Source organism: Vulpes vulpes, chromosome 1 (genome assembly GCF_048418805.1).
Source record: "Vulpes vulpes isolate BD-2025 chromosome 1, VulVul3, whole genome shotgun sequence".
Lineage (NCBI taxonomy): Eukaryota > Metazoa > Chordata > Mammalia > Carnivora > Canidae > Vulpes > Vulpes vulpes.
Genome location: NC_132780.1, coordinates 24,098,923 through 24,122,446, shown reverse-complemented (window position 1 = coordinate 24,122,446; position 23,524 = coordinate 24,098,923). Strand labels below are relative to the sequence as shown.

The 23,524-nt window shown below is 43.3% G+C and overlaps 2 protein-coding genes across 8 annotated transcripts in view; one reads left to right on the top strand and one right to left on the bottom strand.

Annotated features, from left to right (window-relative positions):
• CENPP (centromere protein P) overlaps positions 1-23,524 on the bottom strand; it is a 230,132-nt gene that overhangs the window by 32,622 nt on the left and 173,986 nt on the right. The gene's annotated exons all lie outside the window — the stretch shown is intronic.
• Positions 1-23,524, top strand: part of ECM2 (extracellular matrix protein 2) — a 33,073-nt gene that overhangs the window by 923 nt on the left and 8,626 nt on the right. For 3 of the 5 annotated variants that reach the window (XM_072760495.1, XM_072760491.1, XM_072760492.1), the window contains 5 exons: positions 13,307-13,617; positions 14,996-15,184; positions 17,266-17,883; positions 19,719-19,834; positions 21,071-21,206. In XM_072760495.1, the coding sequence (XP_072616596.1) occupies positions 13,314-13,617; positions 14,996-15,184; positions 17,266-17,883; positions 19,719-19,834; positions 21,071-21,206 (1,363 nt within the window). In that variant the 5' untranslated portion in view covers positions 13,307-13,313. The remainder of the gene's footprint in view (positions 1-13,306; positions 13,618-14,995; positions 15,185-17,265; positions 17,884-19,718; positions 19,835-21,070; positions 21,207-23,524) is intronic. The other 2 variants (XM_072760500.1, XM_072760507.1) reach the window with 1 other exon arrangement.

The window sequence follows — 23,524 nt, the reverse complement described above, 5'->3', positions numbered from 1 at the left end:
GTATTAATTAAAAATGTTTCTCGTTTTTAAGCCTGTTGAGTAAAGTTAAAAGAGACAACAGACATTTTGTTTTGTGTAAAAGTTTAAAATTCTCAATTTAATATTCTAAAACTTACTTAAGACAGTTGATGAAAAACTTTACATGGAGAAAAACAGTAAGTTAACCAAGACTTACAGATGGTATTTATGTCAGGATAGAACAGGAAGTGCTAGAAAGAAAAATTTACTTGATCAAAATAATACCTACTGTGATTAGAGTACCATAAAATTTTACCTCTAGAAACATATTTACTCAGTTGTAAAGATGATTAAAGTATTAAATGCACTGAAAAGGTCTATAAATCACTGAAAATAACAAAGGCCTAGGCATCAATTATAAAATCAGTATTTTGAGGCCATTTTGTAAAAATATTTTAAACATTTCAATGAGACTACTTAGATTCGGACTTTGTTAAAATTGAGATATCTCTGTAAATTTATTTTTGTACATGTATTTAGATTTCTGGATAAATAAAGGTGAGCCAATTTGGGGGAGGGAAGAGAAAGCCTAAGGGAGATATCTCCAGGGCAGGGATGCTGGGGGAGGGTGAGTCCAGGTAAGGCCCTGGGACTATGGACACCTGAGACCCTCCTGGAGTTTCCCCAGAGCCCCTGTCCAGGGCTGAGCTCCTCATAACTCTCACCCATTTCAGAATGGGGAGTCTGCACAGACGGCTGTCAATGCAAGACAATTTTGAGAACTTGCTGCACACGAGGCGCAGCCACAACGCTCTCCATCAGAGCCCACATCCCCGCCTCTGGCCCAACTCCTCACCCTCTGCCCCCCTGCAGCCCACTCGGGCCCCTTGCCAACCTGTCTGCTCACTCTCGAATCTTTTACCATATCAACTGCCCGGTGGCTAACATGCATACCCTTCACATGTTAGTTCTCCTAAAACTAGGGTAAATTACATAAATGTGTTTTAATGTAGTTTCATCTCAGTGACCTCCAGCAGAGGTTTTGAAGAGACAGTAATTCCTGGACATACATACTGAGCAAAGATCTGCATGCTGAGGTTAGCAGACAAGACAGGCTGCTCCTTGTGGAGTTGGAGTGAAGTGGTGGTGCGTCAGAGGGTAGTCCATGGGTGAAGGGCCCGGGAGGAGGACTTGGAAGATGGAGTTATAAAAAGAATCAGTGACTTTGAAGAGGACAAACCTAGTGGACGGCGCCCGCTCTCCTCTCACTACACCCCGAAAGTAACAGAAGATCTCTTGCAAACAAAGGCCAGGGGAGTATGCAGCTGTCCTAGGAGGTAAGAGGGGAGAAGCCCCTCAGACTAGGAAGAGGATGAGCAAAGGAGAGCTTGGGTGGAAGAGCAAGATGTCCGTAGATCTAAAAGATCTCAAGAACAAATTAAAACCAAAACTGAAAACAATCCTACTCATTACAGAAAGACTTGGAATATTAAAGATGAGGTGAAAATATTGCAAGGGGGGGGGAAGAGATTTGTTACAAAGAGATGAGGCTGACATTTAACTTAGACTTCTCATCAGTAACACCCGACCTACAAGCGAATGGGCAACAGCTAACATTTTGGAGGAAAACAATTTTGAAATCATTATTCTACTTCCAACTAAACAATGATATATTCTGACTTAAGATTTCAAACATTTTAAAACTCAAAACATTCTTTTAGAGAAAGAGGATATATTTTAGCAGGAAAAAAAAGTAATCCGACGGAACTTCTGGTTCTGATAATGCAGACTAAGCATTTCAGGGCAGAAGCTGCTGAGAATAATCAGAGAGGAAAAGAGCAAGACTAATATTTGGGATAGAACTGAAACAAACCAGCTTTTGAACAGCTTTTCTTCTGAAGGCATCTAGAAGGAAGGTCCAGAAGAGGCAACCTAAGAATTTCTGTGTAGCTTTAAAACAGCTTCAGGGGGATGCCTGGGTGGCTCAGGGGCTGAGCATCTGCCTTCAGTTCAGAGAGTGATCCCAGTGTCCTGAGATCGAGTCCCACATCGGGTTCCCCGCAGGGAGCCTGTTTCTCCCTCTGCCTGTGTCTGCCTGTGTGTCTCTCTCGAATAAGTAAATAAAATCTTAAAATCAATCAATCAGCCTCAGGAGGCAAGAGATAAAACTCTAGGAACTGGGGCACCTGGGAAGGCTCAGTGGGTTGAGTGTCTGACTCTTGATTTCTGCTCAGGTCATGATCTCAGGGTCATGGGATGGAGCCTGTATCAGGCTCTGTGCTCAGTGACGCATCTGCTTGAGGTTTTCTCTCTTCCTCTGCTCTTCCCCACCCTGCTGCACCTGTGTGTAGGCTCTAACTCTCTCTTAAATATTTATGTGAAATCTTTAAAAACAAACACAACAGAAAAACGCCATCTAGGAACAGGGCCACAGCAGCAGCAGGGTGAAGGGAGGGTGATGCGCTTTAGTCCCAGGCTTTGGTTTGAGACCAGTTTCATCAGTAACTAGGTACAGAGAGGCTGCACTTCACATCACTCAGTCTATACCTGCTGGTGCTTAACTTCATGCCCGAAGCAGATGTAAATCCTTCTGGGATAAAGAATGTATCATCCAAGGCTTATACAACAGCTGATGCGCAATCAAAAACCATGAGGCATACAAAGAAACAGATCAAGACTACAGCTCCAAGGAAATAACAGACAATAGAAACAGACAACTCAAGCGTCCAGAAAATGGGAGTTTTCAGACACAGAGTTTTTAAAAAATGTGATTAACATGTTCAAATAGTTAAAGGATAAGAATGACACTGAGAATCAGAAACAATGAAGAGTCCCTGAAAACTTAAAAATGAAACCCCACAATAACAGAAACAAGGTGTCAATGGATGGATTTCTGCTGGAGAGACAGTAACCTGGGACAGAGGTTAAAGGAATGACCAGAATAATTCATGGAGTGACAGGGTGAAGACGACGAGAGAGCAGACACGGGGAAGCCATCACACCTGCAAGCTTGGCTCTGAATAGAAACAAGACCGAAGTGGGACAGTATTAGGTGGAGATGAGGGCTAACAAACCTCCAAATTTAATGAGGGCTGACAAGTCTCCAAATTTAATGAACATGAGGCCACAGATTCAAGAAATTCTCTAAGTCCCAAAAAGGATAAAAACAAGAAAATCTGTACAATAGAGCAAAGCAGCTGGAAACCAAAGCCAAGGACAATATCTCAATAGCAGCCAGGAAAAACGTTACTTTTAAAGGAGAAATTAAAAAAAATAATAATAATAAAGGAGAAATCATCAAGTTGGCAGATGACTATGGAATAAAAACTAAGGAAACAAGATGTTGGAATGAAATCTTCAAAATGCTGAAACAAAAAAACTTGTCAACCTACACTTCCATGTGAGCAAATAAATTCTTTCAGAATGACATAAAATATAAATCTTTTCAGATACACACACAAAAAGAACTGGTCGCCAGCAGTCCTGCATTAAAGCAATTACTAAAAAGTGTTCTTCAATCAGAAAGAATATAACCCTGACAGAAGACTGGCCCTGTGGAACAGAATAAATAGAAACAAAAGGATAAATGTTTAGGTGATTCTAAAGCAGTGGTTTTTTGGGGGGGGGGCAGGACAATCCCTCCATCCCCCAGGATACACCTGCTGATGTGTGAAGACATTTTTGCTCATCATCATGGAGGAGAAGGTGCTGGTTGTTTCTACTGAGTAGAGGCCAGGGATGCTACTAAATATGCAAAGGCCAGCCTGCCACGAAAAAGAATATCTAACCCAAATGTTAATAGTGCTATGGTTGAGAGAGCCTGACCTAAATGAACAATCACTATCATCATCTTCTGAGGACTTAACATATCTAAAGGGTTAACATGATGGATACAGCAACCATGCTAGGATGTGGTGACTGCAGGTAGAGCTGTCCTGGCCCTTGTATCATCCAGGAAGAGGGAAAGGTACTAGCTCATATTTATACTAAGACTTGATAAGTTAAGATGTATGTGGTCGTCTCTACAAAGAACAAAACAGTAAAAAGTGTAAATTAGTAACAGAACAATAAAAACTCAGTAATCAATTTTAAAAAGCAAGCAAGAATACAAAAAAACAAAAACAAAAAACAAAAATCAAAAAAATCCCACAAATGAACCACAGAACAGGCAGGACAAAGCTGGAAAACAGATTTAAGCCCAAACATGTCAAGCGTGACATTAGGTATAAACAGACTAAATACTCCAATTAAAAGACAAAGATTGTCAGATTGCATTTAAAAAACTCCATGGTATGTAATAGAAAGTATATTGAAAATATAAGACTATAGTAAAATTAACAGTAAAATGATGCAACAATTATATCAAGCAGATGTGTACCAAAAGAAAGCATCTAAGTTACCAAATAAAGTAGATTTATGCAAAAACTACTAGAGATATAAAAAGTACCTAATAATAAAAGCACCAGAAAGATGTAACAATTCTATAATTATAATTCTATAATTGTTCTATATAATTTGAATATACCTACAACAGTCTCAAAATACAATAATAAATATGACAAATGACTTATAAATATTACACTGTATCCAAAAATAAATCCGAGGGATAATATTGTTCAAAAACAAAGGAGACTCTATTATTATTTTTAAACTGAAAATTAAAAGAACACAAAAATACTTCCAAAATGGGATCCCTGGGTGACTCAGTGGTTTAGTGCCTGTCTTCAGCCCAGGGCATGATCCTGGAGCCCCGGGATCGAGTCCCACTTCGGGCTCCCTGCCTGGAGCCTGCTTCTCTTTCTGCCTGTGTCTCTGCCTCTCTCCTTGTCTATCTTTGTGTCTCTCATAAATAAATAAATAAAATCTTAAAAAAAAAAAAAAAAACTTCCAAAAGATATCTGCATAAGAATATTTGTAACAGTGAAAACCTGGCAAAGAATTTAAATATCTGTCACCAAATTGTTAAATAACTTATGGAATGAAAATAGAGTGGACAGACTAGATGGATTTATATATATTGACATATATGTCCACAGTTTATTAATGAGTGAAGGGAAAATAGGTTGTAGCATAAGATATATTAAACAATTCCATTTATGTTTAAATATATGAGTTTATATATGTTTAGAGGGGTCACAAAAAATGCACTGAACTAGAGAGTGGAAAACTAGGTCCCTTAAGACAAATTCTGTTTTTTAAACAAGGTACCATGAGAACATAGTCACGCCCATTCTGTTTACTTACTGCCTGGAGCCTACTTTGGGCAACAACAACAAAGCTGAGTAGTTTCAACAGAGACGGTTGGCCCACGAAGCCTAAAATATTTACCTTCTGAACCTTGGAAGAAAAAGTGTGCCTGTCCTTGTACCAAACTATGAATTATGATTAAGGCAATGTATTTTTTTCTGCCTTATAAACATATACATCGTTTTGTATATACTTTAACACATTTAAACATCTAAGGAAGATGTTAAAAAAACTATAAACTCTGGAGAGAGGAAAGTGTGTGAACATGGCTTGTATCTTTATTTTTTAATTTAATTTTTAAATACATTTATTTATTTAAGTCATTTCTACTCCAACATGGGGTTTGAACTCATGACTCCAATATCAAGGGTCACACATTCTTCAAACTAAGCCAGCCAGCCACTCCCACAGCTTCTATCTTTAGATCTCTTCTGGGCTTTCCTATGGACAACAAACTGGAGCCCACCCTAGCGAAGAATGTGCAGCCAGAGCGACCTGAGCACTAAACAGTCTGGCAGTCCTGGGGAAGGAGACTTGTAGGACTCGGGGCAGGTTTGCGTGGTACACAGTGGAGCACCCTTATAAATGCCCGAGGTTGCTGAGAAACACAGCTGCACCTGAGCACAACAGAATTCAAACCGGAAGTAGGATCATTCAAGGACCATTCAGTTCCCGTCACATGAGCATATAAGACTTGGAAATGAGAGCAAAAGAAAACGGCATCTAAACAGGAAAAAACCCTGGCAAAGAGATCACCGTATGGAAATGGTTTGTTTATAAGTTATCACTAAAGACCCCACCTAGTCATGATTCATTAGACTGTGCCTGTAAACAGTGTGCGGCTATCTTATTAAAAACCTCTATATCTGCTCCTCTAAACCAGGGCTTCCTTATGTAGACACTGACATGGTGGGCTGCCAGGGCCCTGTCACGGTGGGTGGTCCTGGGCTCTGTGGGAAAACCCCCACACATGGGGAGTCAAGAGTGCCCCTCCCATTGGTGACTAGGAGGGGAGTCCACACACTACCAAATGTCCCCAGGGGCAAACGTGTCCCTGGCTGAGAAGCACTACTGTCAGTGGTGGGCTGGCAAGCTTGTCCTGCACACAGTATTTATATTTGCAGGCCGTCTGTTAGCATCTGTTCAACTACTCAACCACGCCCTTTAATGGAAAAGTCGCCCAAAGTAACACACAGATAATTGAGCATGACTGCTCCTGTAAAACTTTATGTAGGAGTACTGAAATCTTAATTTCATATGATCTGTCAATTATTCTTCTTTAAAATTTTAAAGCCATTTAAAAACATAAAAGCCACTTTAGCTTGTCAGCTGTATTTAGAAACAAGCAACAGATGACTCTATTTGGCTTCTAGTCTCCCAGTGTCCTGAGCATGGATCTGACCCATGAGCCCCAGAGTCTGGTCCCCATAGTCCCCCATGACAGGACTCCACCTGTGTCTGAGGGAAGTGTGAGGCCATACAACATCACTAGAAGGTTCCCACCAGTGGGGATTTTGTTCATTATGACTTAGATGTGACCCCAAACAGCCACCCTGATATCAAGGCAGTACCCCAATCCAAATACAGTGGCGAGGACTGTTGAAAATTAAAGTGCGCTTGAAGTACACACGTAAAACCATAACCACAATCAAGAAAATGAATATACCCACCATCCCCAAAAGCTTCCCCATGACCCTTGGTAATCTCCTACACATGCCTAACTGCCAACTCACCCCCATTCCTGCTGAAGCAAGCACAGATACATTTCCGTGCAGAAAAGTTTGCATCTCCTACAAATGGAATCATGTATACGCCCTCTGTATAAGATTTCTTTTATTCAACATAATTATTCTGAGGTTTATCCAGTGTTGCTATGTAGTATTCCACTGTATGGATATGGTACCATTTGTTTATCTACTAACACACTGCTAGACATTTGGATGGCTTCCCCTTTTTGTCTAGAGCAAAAAGCAAGCTGCCATGAACATTCACAATTAAGTCAGTGTGTGGACATATGTTTTTGTTTCTCTTGAGTGAACATCTAGCAGCAGAATGGCTGGGTAAATGGTAGGTGAATGCTACACTTTAGAAGAAACTGCCAAACTGTTTTCCAGAAATGTTCATGTGGTTTTGCATTACCAACAGCATTGTAAGTGAATTCTAGTCACTCCACGTACTTGTCAGCACCTGCCACAGCCTCTTTTAAGTTGTTCCAACTGATGTGCATTGCTATCTCACTGAGGTTTTAATCTGCATTTCCCTAATGACGAATGGTTTTGAACACCTTCTCATGTGCTTCTTTGCCATTTGTGAATCTTCTTTGGTGACTGTGTTCAAAACTTTGGGCTTTTAAAAACGGAGTTTTCTTTGCATGATTGAATTGCAAGACTTCTTTACTCTTGATACATGTTCCTTCCTGAATATATATTTTGCAAACATTTTCTCCAGTATGTGGTAGTATCCTATTGTTAATAGTGAAGAGAAAAAGCTTTCAATTTTGATGAAGTCCAATTAAAAATGTATTTCTTGCTTTTTATTGCATACTTAAGTAATCTTTGCTAAATCCAAGGTCATCAGAATTTTTCTTATATTTTCTTCTACAAGTTTTATACTTTTTGCTCTTATATTCATTTATGATCGATTTTCTGTATTATACATGACTATGCACTTACTCTAGGTACCATGTGCTGAAAAGATCCTCCTCTCTACATTAGATCGCTCTGGCATTAGATCGCTCTCCCAACTGCCTGTGCAGGTTTGGTCTCCTTCTGAACCGTCCATTTTGTCCCAACACCAGCATCACACTACCACTACTTCCTCACCTTTATAGTGATAATCCTCCAAATGTGTTTCTCTCTCTCTTCCAAGGTTGCTTTGGCTATTCTAGGCTCTTCACATTTACATAAAAATTTTAGAATCACCTTACCATTAAAAAACAACAAAACAAAAAGGCCCTGTTAGAATTTTGGCCAGCTTTGTGACAAACCTATAGATTAACTTTATAGAATTGAGAATTTAAACCTGAGTCATCTAACCTATATACACTGTATATATCCCTTATATAGGTGCCTTTTCCATTTACTTCAGCCATACTTCATAGTTTTCAGGACTGCAATCTTTTACATCTTTTGTCAGAAGTATCTCTAAGTATTTCACATTTTAATGCCTTTTTATTTTAAATGATGTTGTATTTTTAACTTAACTTTCTCATTGTTGTTAGCATATTGAATTAATCTTGATTTCTGTATATTGATCTTATATCCTGAAACCTTGCTATAAACTCAGCTGCAGCTTTTTTTGTTGGCATAGGATTTCTACATACATGAATAAGACATTTGTGCAACATCAATTTCTTTTCCAGTCTGGATGCATTTGGTTCTTGGTCTTATGTTACTGTACCAGCCAGAACACCCAATAAAATGTTGACTATGGGTCGTGAGACCAGACATCCTTTCATGTTCCTGATCTTTTTTTTTTTTTTTTTTTTAAGATTTTATTTATTTATTTGAGAAACAGAGGCAGAGACACAGGAAGAGGGAGAAGCAGGCAGAGGGAGAAGCATGCTCCATGCAGGGAGCCTGACATGGGACTTGATCCCGGGTCTCATGCCCTGGGCTGAAGGTGGCACTAAACCGCTGAGCCACCCGGGCTGCCCCATGTTCCTGATCTTAATGGGAAAACACTGTATTTCAAAATTAAGCACGGTGTTAGCATGTTTTTATATATGACAATGATCAAATTTAGGTTCACAGAAAGTTGCAACTCACAAAACTACATTGACATATCATTATCAAGTCCATAATTTTCATTACAGTTCACTCTTGATGGCGTACATTCTATGGATCTGGACAAAAGTGTCACAATAGGTGTCCATCATTATGGTACCATACAGAGTATTCTGACTGTACCCTAAAAATTCTCTGTGCTCCATCTATTCATCCTTCCCCCTGGCACCAATTCCTGGCAGCAACTCATTTTTACTGTGTCTACAGTTTTGCCTTTTCCAGAATGTCACAGAGTTGGAATATTACAATATTAGCCTTTTCAGATTGGCTTCTTTCACTAAGTAAAACTTTTCACTGGCCTAACTTTTCATGGCCTAATGGTCCTTTTTTTTTTTAGTGCTTATTAATATTCCCTTGAGTAGATGGACCATTGTTTATCCACCTACCTACTGAAGGACATCTTGGTTGCTTCTAAGTTTGCTGTAAACATCCGCATGCAGGATTTTGTGTGAACATATGTTTTCAGGCCCTTGGGTAAATACTGAGGAGCATGATTGCTGGGTTACATGGTAAGAGTGTGTTCAGTTTCTAAGAAACTGCCAAACTATGTTCCAAAGTGGCTGTGCCAGTCTGCATTCCCTCCAGCCACGAATGTTGAGTTCCTGCTGCTCTATATCCTTCTTAGCATTTTGTGTTGTCTGGTGTTTTTTTATTTTGGCCATTCTAATAGATGTATAGATGTCCAGTGGTATCTCATTGTTTTTTAGTTTGAGAGAGAATGTGAGTGGGAGGGTGGGACAGAGGGAGAGAGAATCCCAAGCAGACTCGATGCTCAGCACACAGCCTCATGCAGGGCTCAGTCTCACAACCCTGAGATCATGACCTGAGCCAAAATCAAGAGTCAGATGCTCAACCAACTGAGCCACTCAGGCACCCCATTTCAGTGTTTTAACTACTATCTACTATTTTTAAAATCTGTATGAGACAGCAGAGTAGAAATTGTGGATGTTGACTGTAGATTTATCTTCTTTCTGTAGTTCCACTTGCACCTTCATGCTATTTGGAAACTGTATTATTCAGCATATAAAGGTTTGAGATTGTTTTGTCTTTGGGAAGAATAGATCCCTTTAACATTATGCAAGGCTTTCCTCATGCTTGGCAATATGATTATCTTATCTACTTGAACTTATGTTAATACAGACACTCCATTTTTCTTTTGATTAGTGTTACCACAATATAAAAATTTCCCACCCTTTTAATTTTAACCCATTTGCATCTTTATATTTAGCATGAGTTTCTTACAGGCAGCAAAAGTTGGGTCATGCTTTAAAAAAAAAATCTAACCTAATAGTCTATGCTTTTTAATTGTGGCATTTAACTAATTTACATTTAATGTGTTCTATAAATTTGTTTTGGATAATTTTTATTATTCCATTCGATCTCTTTTATTGCCTTATTTACTATAACTCTTTTTTTGTTTAGTGGTTATCTTAGGGGTTCAAGCATATGCATCTTTAACTTATTATAGCTTGGGAATCCCTGGGTAGCTCAGTGCTTTAGCGCCTACCTTTGGCCGAGGGCGTGATCCTGGAGTCCCGGGATTAAGTCCCACATCGGGTTCCCTGCATGGAGCCTGCTTCTCCCTCTGCCTGTGTCTCTGCCTCTCTCTCTCTCCTCTGTGTCTTTCATGAATAAATAATAAAATCTTTTAAAAAATAATAACTTATTATAGCTTATCTTCAAGGGATATTATTCCACTTCATAGAAAAGAACCTTACCACAGTATGTGCACATCTCCTCTTTCCTCCTTTATGCTTCTGTTCTCATACATTTTAATTCTACTTATGTTGTAACCCCCCTAAATACAGTATTATTATATGAACATAATCTTTATGGACCATTTTTCCTCCACCTTTGTGTGCCTAAGTTTTCACCAGACTCCCAAACACCTACTGGGTGATCTGGAACATGGTCACATTATTGCATACAGTGGATTCTTCAGAGATGCATGCTGTTCATTAGTCTGGGGTGGACTGTTTCCCTTGTTGTGCCAGGGCCCTTCTGAACACTTTACCTGATGCCCTGTGCAGGTTTCCCAGGCTGACTGGTGGGCACCCAAACTCTGGCCATCTTTTACAAGCCCCAGAGATTTTCCCTTTTGTGTACAGTAGTTCTTTCTGCCGTGTCGAGAAGTTCACTCATGCAGACATGCTAATCAGAATTCAGCTGAAGACTTGAGGTCTCTGGAAGGCTTTGCGGGGGCAGCCCTCCTCTCTACTATCTGCTCTGCAAACTCTCGCCCCAGGGAAACCAGGACTTTGCTGGGTCCCCTCCCTGAGCTGCAGCATGAAGAGAGGCTCACCTTGGACTTGTTTGCCCTCCCGACCCGTCCAGAGGTCAATGTCCTATGCTGCTTCATGTCTAATGTTTGAAAAACATAGCCTCATGTTTTTGTCCTAATTTTAATAAGTTATCTTGGGTGGTGTCTCTGTTACCCCATTTTGGCTAGAAGCAGAAGTCACAAAACTGCTATAATGGCTGATGGGTTCTCTATGAGGTGACCATGAACTAACTTTTAGCTTCTCTAGGAGTCGCTGCCTCCTGGATCCACTCTGGTCACTAATTGCACAACTGGAAGGAATATCAGCAATGCGGGGATGGCAACCCCGATGAAGAGTGCTCACATTCTTGACCTCTTGGTGATGTACACATGGAGAATGTGTGTGACATCTGTACTTAGGCAAAGACCCGTGGTGGCAACCTTGTGTTTGCTACAACCATTATAGGTTTCTATTGGTAGAAGTCACGATATTTGGCTAGACTGACACCGATCATCCTCAGTTCCTGTACATTTAGGGGGTAGGCACTGTGGCATGAGGAAGGCCTCAACTCACCTCCCTGTACATGGTTTTCCATTCAGATGCCCTTTGGGGTTCCTACAACCTGCCCACAGATTTTCAAAGCAGACCTGTAACATAGTAGCGTCTGATGTCAGCAGAGCACTTTATTTCACACAGAAAGGTTGAACCCAAAGCTTACAGGGCCTATTTCCTAAGGTCCCAGCAAGATTGCTGGGTTCATAGTCTATGGCCAAGGTTTTGACCCTTTGAGCCTTCAAAATCCCTCCTCTGCAGCTTGGAATTTTAATGTCTGTACATGCATCACCTTAAACCCTTTACCATTCCTTCCAGGGTGACATTTTCTGAAATGTTAACAGTTTTGCTCTGACCAACAGAGGTGTCACTCAGTGAGGCAGGCTGTGAGGAGGGGTAAATCTCATCACCAAGCAAGGCTGCCACTTAAGCTAATGATCCTAGGTCCTTAGCATCCCTGAGGTTTTAGGTTCTCCTCCATCTTGCGGTACTGACAGCGAGGGAACCTGAGTGAACAGCAGAGGGGAGAGCTGCCAGGCAGAGGCCATGGGGGAGACGCCGGCTCTCAGTTTAAAGGGGAATAGATGCCATGCAGATTTCCTTGCAGGACTAACCATGGTCAAAGTTGTGGCCAGGTGAATCCTTTAACCAGCCCCTACAATCAATCACCTTGTGGAAGGTTTCTCTGTATTTTCTCTGCTCCCTGACTTCACAGGGCCTGGACAAACGTGTTTAACCACACTACCACAACCACATGTGGTCTTCAGCACCAGATGTATGAGTATTCATTTCACCAATACCTTTTTCACCTTTACAACATGCAAGGTCCTGTGGTGCTCTTGAGACCAGTTACTTAAGAGTTTTTCTTTGTCTGTCTTACATCTTTACAACTGACGCTAGTTGGCTATTATTTTTACAGGGTGCAGTCATGCCCCTTCTTCCTAACAAAGGAAATTATAAAGCCAGAGGACAGAAGAACCAAAGAGCAGAGCAGGGGACAGGGCTGAGGGTGGGGCAAGTCAGAGGATGACCTGGCAACCCTGGGTAGAGCAACCCTGGGTAATCTGAGGACACAGCAAAGCTGTCCAGAGATAGCTCACCAAAGCACAGCTTAGAGGCCAAGCAAACGGTCTAGTAATTGGAGCCTTACTAGCACACCCGTTTGTGTACCACTGTCTGTTCTCACACTGTAAGAGCCAAGTGGAGTAGCCGTGACACACAATGTGTAACCTGTAAAGCCTAAAATATTTAATATCTGGTTTTTAATAGAAAAAAGTTGCCTTATGCCTGATCTAGAGGTAAAGATATTAATTAAAAGTTCTTTGATTCTGATAGAAGAATTCTAGATTCTGATTTGGCAGTAACACAACAGCACATAGTCCACATATTATGTGTGTCATTTCTCCAAGATGCTGTTGAGGCACACAAGCGATAATAAGCCAATTTTCAAAGGTAAAAATTAGGCACTACTAAATCCAAAATTCTGCTTCCTTTTCATTCTAGAAATTGGATGGTGAAAAAGGCAAGCATGAAATTTGCAGGTCTGCTTTGTGTCCTTCTGCTTATCGTTTTTCAAACCGATTTTGGACAAAATGAAGAAACACCTAGGAAACAAAGGAGGAGGGTGTATTACAGAAGATTGAGGAAAAGCTCCTCACCCAGCCGCAGATCCAGCGGGCAGCTGGGGATCCAGCAGACAGTGGTCACACCAACAGCAACAATTCCTGTGCTTAACCTGGATTATAGCACAGAGGAAAAGTCTGACTCCTTTTTAAGTTTTCTTGTAGTAGAATCAAGTTATAATGTGTTACCAGGTAAGAAACCAGTAGGGGAGGGAGGAGAAACAGAACCTTCATGAAGATAATTTTCCAAAAAATTTTTTCAAGTTATTATATGGTTATTAATATATTATAATTTTAGGTTATATTTTCAAATTAATATATACTAAATATATATTTTCAAATTATTATAATATCAAGATACTCTATCTTTTGGTTTAGTCTATAATAAGTTTTGAAATAATTTAAAATTTCATTTATAGAATTTAATTATAATACAAAATTATAGCTATCCCACAACTATATTTATAAAACCATAGTTACTATTTTGGTCTATTATTTTCTAGTATTTCCTATGCCATGTATTTCAAATAGCTGGATTCATAATACAGATAATATACCTAGTAAGGTTGTAACTTGCTTTTTCATTTATAATGATAGAGCATCTGGGACACAGAAACAAATTATTCAGATGATTCTATGAATACATAGCTGTTAACTATTTTCAACCAAAAAGTTGCCTTAAGCCACTGAATTTATCTTATGCAGATGAAACTGCTGGGTAGGTCCTGAATGGTGAGGGAAAGGAGGGGATGGGGGGAATGAATGTGAGAGCCCACCCACAGGTGGGACTTGGGGATTCTAGGTTGGAAGGCAGCATCTGCTCTCACATTCCAATCAAGGCAGGTGGTCTGATGGCTCCCTTGGTTGACATACTTGTCCACATGTCTACAACCCTGGACATAGAGAAATCGCTGTACTGAAAACAATTCACAGGAACGGCACCAATGATGTGTGAGCTAGTTTTCAGTAACACAGTAACTCTAAAGAAACGGTCAGTTGCAATGCCTGGCTCTGCCTTCCCCGTCTGCACACTGGCAGGAGTGAGACGTGGGCTCATCATTGGTGTCATTCTTGCTCTCTGCCCTCTGGCACCCAAGGGAACTACCACGCCGTGTCTCTTCTGAATTTAGGTAAGGCTGCATCATTTGTTTTGGTCAAGGTACTGAGGCACTTTTAGGGCTTGTGTGGGATTCACAACCTCCCATCCCTCCCTCTGCTTTGGAGATGCAGAAGCTGCTGTCTCTGTGACCATCACTACCGCAGCCCCAGTGTGCCCAGTGGACACATGGCACAGAGGAGGAACTGCTGAGATCTGGGGGGGAGGGGGGTGTGCTATATAACTAAGTCACCCAGACAGATATGGTACAGAGGTACGGCTCAGAGCCTAAACCACAGGCTGAAAGCAGAGCACGCAGAAGCCTCTATTGGGTCACGTATCTGGGGTCTATTTACCCCATGTGAGAACGCACCCTGGTGTGATCCTATCCGTTCAACTCGACACTGTGCTCACCCTCATCCACCATACTGGCGACCATATGAGGAACTTACTATGCTCCCACTTCTCTTCTAGGAAAGAAGGGACACTGTCTGGTGAATGGGATGACCATGTACAACAGAGCGGTGTGGTCTCCTGAGCCGTGCACTACCTGCCTCTGCTCAAATGGAAGAGTGCTTTGTGATGAGATGATGTGCCACCCGCTGACGTGCCCCCAGACAGTTAGGCCTGAAGGGGAGTGCTGCTCTGTCTGCTCTGACACAGGTACAAGTATTTACCCACAACAAAGTATCACATGTGACAGTCTTCAATTCTGTTGTTTTTGTTACTACCTTAGCTTTTAGATTATGGTAAACTAGTCATCAAGGTACTTAGAGTACTGGCAAGTAATGATAAACATACCAGGTATTTGGGAAAATCAATGGTAGGGGACAGAAATACAGATCTTGCCTGTGTAGTTCTGGCTCCATCCGGAACCCCTCTAAGGGGCAGGGACAGTCTGCAGAGCCCACAACACCCTGTGCTGTGCAAGGGAAGAGCATGGCTTGGCTCCCTGCATGGAGTTGCTCCCCTAATCCAACTCAGTGCACGCATAGGTTAAGAGTGCAATGAGGGACGACCAAGGACTCCTGACGAACACAGGGAAGGGGGTTTACACTTCGAGAGAACAAAGCCCAGTGTCTCCTGCCACCAGCAACCTGCACTCATTACCACTCAGGAAAGTGGATAAGTGCTGGTGCTTGGCCCTACAGGAAAGCCCTGGGGCCTGCGGGGCACTCACCAGCCCCAGCTCTCCATGGCTCATACCCGGGGACAGCAGATGCCCCCAAGAAGAGCCCAACCAGTGCCTCAAGAAAGAGACAAATGGGTGGTAAATTCATGGGAAGGAATAGGCATTTTCTCTTATCTACAGTTAAGGCAGCTTGTTTCCATGCACACAGGACAGCCACGGGGTGGGTACCAGGAGGACTTCAGAGCACTTAGGAGCTAGCTGTATGCTAGTGCATACGACCGCCTGTCTCACTTGGGGGCTGTGCCTCTAATAGTGTCAGCAAACACACAGGTAGGATTCAGGAATGAGCAGACAGGGTTCAAAGGCCTTGTAATAATCTTGAAATATTGAGGTTATTTTGGAAAAATAAACTTGGATGTACAGGAAGGACTATAAATGTTTCAATATGATCGCTTCAGCTTCCTGTCCCTTATTCTTTCCTATTTTCCTCCTGCATGTTCTCTGAAGGATGTGAAAATAACCGACTTTATAATATATACTGGGTTGAAATCTCAAGTATTCATCAAGCAGGCCTATCTCCTGAGTCCCTTTCTTGGGTGATTTGTGTACAGTATCAAACAACAGCAGAGCAACGATCCAGGAGACCCGCATGCATGGGGCCCCCTTCTCCCCGCGCTCCTGTCACCAGTGGGCCTGCCCCCCTTTTTGCTAAACACAGACGCAGGTGACACCGGCTGCAGGTCACTCTGCTCCCATCATTGTAGAACTTTTGAAAGGACGGTTGTGTGCACCTCTAACCCAAAACAGCATTATCTGGATCCAGGAGGCCTCCCCTAAGTGTCAAGCAGTAAAAATTTAAGTAGAGAGTCTGGAAGGGAGAAACAGGAGAACTTTCTATAATCCTGAATTTCAGAAGATGCTTTTGGGCCTATGGGGCTGAAAGAAAATCAGACAAAAATAGCAACAAATCTACAAACATAAGCCAGTTCCAGTAGCACAAGCAAGTAAATACATGTTTGTTTGTTTTTTGTTTTTTTTTTTTAAATCTACGATAGTCACACAGAGAGAGAGAGAGAGAGAGAGGCAGAGACACAAGCAGAGGGAGAAGCAGGCTCCATGCACTGGGAGCCCAACGTGGGATTCGATCCCTGGTCTCCAGGATCGTGCCCTGGGCCAAAGGCAGGCGCCAAACCGCTGCACCACCCAGGGATCCCACATGTTTCAGTTTTTTTTATCTGACTCTTACATGATCAAAACCCCGATAAACTGAACATTATCTATTATAAAGGTCACCTCTCATCGTAGCGAAACCTCACACGGGTAGTACTTCCCATTTTGCATCATGTGGCAGTATTATTCCCTCTTTATTACCAGGTAGCAAGATGTTTTAGTAAAAATAAATATTAAGGCCACAGGAAAAAAAATTGCTTAAAACAAATCTTATAAAATTGGTTTTAAAATTACTCAAGCAAAAATTTCAAAAATGCACTTTACCTTTAAATTGCACTCAAATACCTGGAGGGAATAATATTTACTAACCTGACTTTCACTATGAGTTTTCCTTTGACTAATGTTACACTTCACCCCTGCTGTATCCTCCCCGCATGGCCAGCAACCTCCCATCTGCAGCTCACTGGTACAGCATTAAGTGATAGGAGTGAATTTTCTGGTGATTCTTCAGAACAAACAGAACCTACCAACTCACCTCACCAGGTGGAAATGGATCAAGCACTACAAAAAGAGGAACTTCAATTTGAGGAGAATGAAGAAGAAATTAAAGAAGATAAAGATAAGGAGCAAAAGAAAAAGATCCTTGGACCTGGAGGGCAGGGAAGATCTCTTGCTGAGGAGCAGAGGAGAGGAGCGACAGGGAGACCACGAGCAGTGGGGAGGCCAGCTCATCAGCAGGGACATCCAGCAAGGGAGGAGGCTGAGGAGGACAAGGAGGCTGAGGAGGAAGAGGAAGAGGAAGAGGAGAAGGAGGAGGAGGAGAAGGAGAAGGAGGAGGAGGAGGAGGAGGAGGAGGAGGAGGAGGAGGAGGAGGAGGGCACCATCAGAGGAGACATGTTCAGGGTGTGGTCCAGACCCCGGGGCCCCCCTCCTCCCCGGGGCATGCCGTCTGTGCCGAGCGGGTGCTCCCTGTCCTACAGGACCATCAGCTGCATCAGCGCTGGCCTCTTGCAGATACCACCACTGACAGGACCAGAGATAACAAGCCTGGAGCTCGCTGGTAAGACACGGGGATGTATCTTCTGCTTTGTGCTTTCCAAGTAACTCACTCGCCTTGCCTTGTGAACGTCGTATTTTTAATCTCATGATATGAGTTGATCCCAGACTAACTTCACATCCACAATTACATATATAAACTTTGCAGAACAAATAGCATAGTTAGGTACAAAGCAAAGTTCCCCAAACCAAATCAGGATTTCCCACTGACTTTTTCCCTAAAGTCAGCTTTGCTGAGGTATAATTTACATGCAGTAAAACTTATTTTTAGCAAGTTATTCTCTGAGCTTTGGCTGATGCATACAGTTGCAGAACCACCCACACAGTCAGGACCACGGTCGCCCCTCCTGCGACCTGCCCTGGGCTCTGCTGAGGTGATGGGTCTCCAGGGCTTGGCCCTATTCTACTGCGTCACCGTGGAGGGTCACTCAGGACCCCGCACTCCTCAGGAACTGGTCCTCCCCACTGCTGAGTGTGTTGTGCTTATGTAGATGGACCACAGGTGCCAGTGACCCTGAGGGGCACTGGGGTCACTCCCAATTTGAGGCGACCATACATACAGCTCTATAAACATCCACACACATAAAAAAATAAAAATAAAAAAAATAAACATCCACACATAGGTCTGTGTGGACTAGGCTTCTGCTCGTAAGGTGCACACCAAGGAGTGGAAATGCTGAGTGACAGAGTAAAGGCACATTTAGCTTTCAAGGAAGCCACCCCATACTTCCCAAGGGGGCTGTGGCTTTCATGCAGGAGGGTTCCTGCTGTCCTGCATCCTGCCACTTGTCTTTCCCTCATTGCAGCCATTCATGTGGGTATGGAATGGTCCTGAGCAGAGGAATGGCAAGGCCAGGGGGTGTGAGGCTGGTTGGTGGGAACCCCGGGTGTGTGTCCATCTGTGAGACAAGACCCACAGCCCAGCTGCACTCTAAAGACGCTGGGGTGCGAGAATCTGAATGGGGTTTCAGACGTGTCTCAGGGGCAGTCACAGAAATAAACTGCCAGGAAATAATAAGTAACCTTATAAATACATATTCAGTAGATGACATCTGACAGCTTGGTTCAGGATGGCCAGTCTTTGAGAGGACACCACGCTCACACGATCCCATAGGGAAATCTCTCATGCCCAGCAGCTCAGACACTAGCAATATCCTCCCTGCCACAGTGGGGATGTCAGGCCCCACCATAAGAAATCCCAATCTGTGGAAGCCTGAGGTCTTATGAAATACGAAAGACTTATGCTCAGTCACGTGGTCTTGGTTTTGAGAAGGTCACCACATGGTTCTTATAGGACTGTTTCTGTTAAGCTTACTTACAGTCTGGGTTTAAAAATCATCAACTAGCCACTTAACCAAACCCCATAAATGTAAAGCATGTAGGAAGTTGTGTAGACTGAAGCCATGTAATTACAACATTAGATCTGGAGCTCCCTGCGGTCATCTAGAGAAGGAAATTTCAGCAAGGTAAGTGAGATGACAGCATCCCATGGGTGACAGTGTGGGGTTTCTGGCCCAGGGACACATCAGTGGGAAAATCAGTTTCTATGTAAGCTTCCAGAAACACATCTCTGTTATAAAATGCTAACAGTTGTCTAGCTGTCCTCACAGCAGCTTCACCTAAAACAGGAAGGCCACCAGCACAACAAGCCTGTGACTGGAGGCCCCAGGATGGTGTTTTCTACATTTGCATTTGCTCATACAGATGCTGTCCTTGTTATGGGTATTACTTTCTCCTCTGAGTAGAGCTCCCCTGCTGTCTATGTACATTCATGAATACACGTATGCAGCCTTGCACATGTGCACACAGAGGCCAAAACCACACTGCTGTGTTTTCTAGGCAATTCCATCACCGCCATTCCCGACGAAGCATTCAATGGATTGCCAAATCTGGAAAGGCTTGATCTGAGCAAAAATAACATCACCTCCCCAGGCATAGGTCCCAAAGCATTCAAGGTAAATATACATGCTCCACCTGGTGAGGAAAGATCCCTGTGGACAGCTCTGTGCTGGCAGAAGGGAAGGGAGCAAAAGGAACATGTTTGCACTGTAGTGTGCTCCTAAGTCAAGAAAGTTCCCTCTTCGACATTCCTAACGCCTTCAAGGTTTACCTTGAGTACAGTCTGTTGTTTACGTGATTCTAGCTGGTTTTTCTATGCTTCACCCTTAGAGCAGCTACAACAGCAAAAGTGACAGGACTAATGTTTTGAACTTATAGAGCAGTTTCTCCCCAAGCAGCTGAAAATATATTGAAATATGATCTCTTAGTATGTGAGGTATTTCTGAGAACAAAGGAGAGCTTCTCTGGAAACTCTGTTAACATTCTCAGGCCAGAAAGAGCTCTATTACTTTGTGTCGTGGGCAGGACCTGATGAACACGTGAGCCAGAGGAGGTTCTGGAAACACAAGTGGGCTCAGATGAAAATCAGCACAGGGAATAGTGGGGGAAAGACAATGAGCCTAGGCAAACTTTCCCCCCTTTACAGCCCTTCGTACAAATCCTGGGCTGGTGTCCACGTTCAAGCCGCAGATGCAGAGTCCTTGTCACATGACAACTGGGACTCACGTTTCCTGTTTGATTAGAAAGATTCATGGGAGAGCATCTCCCTTTCTGTTTTTGGGATCCTCTGTCCCATTCTCAAACTGCTGAAGCCTGACTGAATGCCTGGAGCTGAATCATCTGTGAGGCATCGCCCAAACCCACCAGCTGCCATGCTTCACTGTAGTGGGGCAGGCAGTTAGGCAGATGGGCACATACCCACCAGGCTGTGTGGGTGCCACAGAGGAACAATCTACCGCCCTGATGCACTTCTGCCATCATTAGTGCTGTTTTACCACTGTTTCTACTTAGCGTACAGTACCTGGTAAGGATTCACATGACTGCTCACTGCCAGCATCCATGAGATTCAGATTACCGAACTACCTAATTAGCTTTGTGTCTCAGGCTGAGAAGGTGGAAACCTACGATCTAGCAAAGTATGAGCGGTCTAGCAGAGACAGCTTTGTCCCGCTCACTAAAGCCACAGTACAGAAAGGGGGAGTGGAGGGGAGAACACACAGCTTATGAGGGCCGGAGACAGGGCACGCAGGTGTGTAAGGCAAAGGTGTCACTGCACTCTGACTCCTGAAGCAGACGCGCAACTGTACGTCTGTGACCACATGAAAAGGTAATCTTGAGATTTGCTTTTTAAGCATCTGAAGAAATTAATGCGCCTGAATCTGGATGGAAACAACCTGGCAGAGATTCCTTCAGAACTGCCATCTGCATTAGAAGAACTTAAAATCAATGAGAATGGTCTGCAGGCTGTCAGTGAGGAAAGCTTATCAGGTATGTAACATCCAGTTCACACATGCCCTTAGGGTCTTTCTCCTGTGGTCATGTGGGAACTTTATGGGCACCACGGCCATATGAACAGCTGATAAGTATTTTAGGCCACTTTACCATTTAAGTTGATGAAATTTATTTTCTCCTCTGATGGCTGACTCTGGACCAAACTGAACTGAAGTGGTCACATTGTGAACTCGGCACAAAAGAGGCAACGACATTAACTTTTCCCAAATGCTAGCCAGGGTCTGTGGTGGGGTTACACGCTTCTCCAAACACAGCAAATGTTACCTTCTACCCTCCCAGCAGTCTAGCAGCTTCTGAGGTGCGGTGTCCCACACTTTCTACCTATTTGATTTGAAATATTTTTATGTTGATGTTCATAACCCAAGCCAGAAGCAGAATAATGCAATTTCATTATTTCTTTTCACTCCCAAAAAACTTCATAGGAACAAAACAGTTCTGATGATGGGAAAAAACACAATACCAAGAATTGCCAAGTCTGAAAATTACAGAGTTATGGAAATACTCTGTTTCCAGATGGATTGCAGGGTACACATGAAACATCAATAAACACAAATTGCGATGGGCTTTGTCATATGGAAAAGACATTAGAAAGCACAGTTTTCGACTGTGAGGTGAGGCAGAGGCTGGAAGAGCAGCGTACTGACGGGCTGTGGGTGAACTGCTCACCTTTCTTGTTGCGTTTTCAAGATGACAGGTCACAGAACAGAAGCACCTACTTGGAAGGGGTGCTCACACACTCCCGGCAGCTGCTTCTTTGCACACACCCCCTTCCTGTCTCCATAGTCCAAGCACCACGCAGGCCTTGCCCATGACCAGGGGCTCAGGTCACTGTGCCCACACAGCCTCCACACCCTGCGCTGAGCCCACCACCTGGACTGTGAAGCAGCTGCCAGCACGTAGGGTGCACCTGACCGCAGCCTCCCCATTGCTAGATGCTGCTCTGGCTGCAAGGAGGCCCTGGCTTGGCCACCAGCCGCCTGCTGTTCTTCCATGTGCTCTTGTGGCAGATGTCACATTACAAATAGCTCCATAAGGAGCAGAGGAGGGGCGCTACAGGGGGAGAAACAGCAGGCGCAAAGGTGTGTAGAAACAGAGGTTATCAGGTGCTGTGGGGAGCACGCGCAGTTGGCCCCCACTCTAGATACCTAGGGACTGCAGCCTGCCATGTCCATGACCCCATGTTGCTCCCCGCCCTACAGCGGGAAGACATCCTGCGTATAAACTCCTGTCTCCCACACCTGACCTATGGGAAACTGCTCTAGCCCCACCCTGTCTCCTGTCACAGGGGGACACACACCTATGTTCCCTACACACATGATACATGCGTAAACCAGAGAAGAACTGTAAACTGATGTATGATATCATGAATCTACACTGTGTGCCATGTCTCTCATCTTTCTGACGTCACATACTAACCATTAGTCTACTTTTATTACTTGTTTTTCATGGGAAAACTTCCATTACATTTCAAAACCTCAACTACGTACTAGATAAATATGCTGGATACTCAATATCTTTAGTTTTGGAAATCAAAGGAATATGAGAAAATATAACCACTTCTCAGTTTATTGCTTGGGCTTCCTACTTCCTCTGATGCTAAACACATCTGTCAGGTGCGTGTTTTAGTCGCACTGTCACTGCCTGCAGAGGAAAGCTAGGCCTTACTGCCTGCGCCCTATTTGCAGATGGTCAGCGTAGGGCTGGCCCCGCTCCTCCGCTAAGCACAGACACGTGGGTTCTGACCTGCCCGTGTCTACCTGGCTGCCTCCGCCTCCCCTCTTGTACCTACACCCTCCTGTCCCTGGGAGCCCAGCCCCACCCACTCTCCCACCCCACCCCTGATGGTACTGTGCCTTGCTCTTGCTTGGATCACGTCTTGTTTCTCTGGTAAGCCTGGAAGCAGGAACAGAGCCGTACAGGGTGTTCAGTGCAATGCCCATGACTTGAGTTGAAGATGAAAACATTCCTATTCTGGAAATCTTGGCTACTGAACAAACTCCAAAGTTACACCCTGAATGTCTGACTCAGATGCCTCTGGGTATCATCACTGCTGAGCTGTCCATTCTCCTGTAGAATTCCAAGTGATCTGGATCATACCACTCCTGAGGCCAGGAGAAACAATGCAGGGAAACTTGTTTGTAAAAAAGACTTTCTTGGTATCTCAGTTCAAGTGCATGGACAATTCTTGATCCTTCTTTCCAAACATCCATTTGGCTGCCAGGACGTGAACAAGTGTGACAGGAATTCATTGCTGTAACTCCCTTGTTCAGAGACTGACATTTGCCAGGCATTGT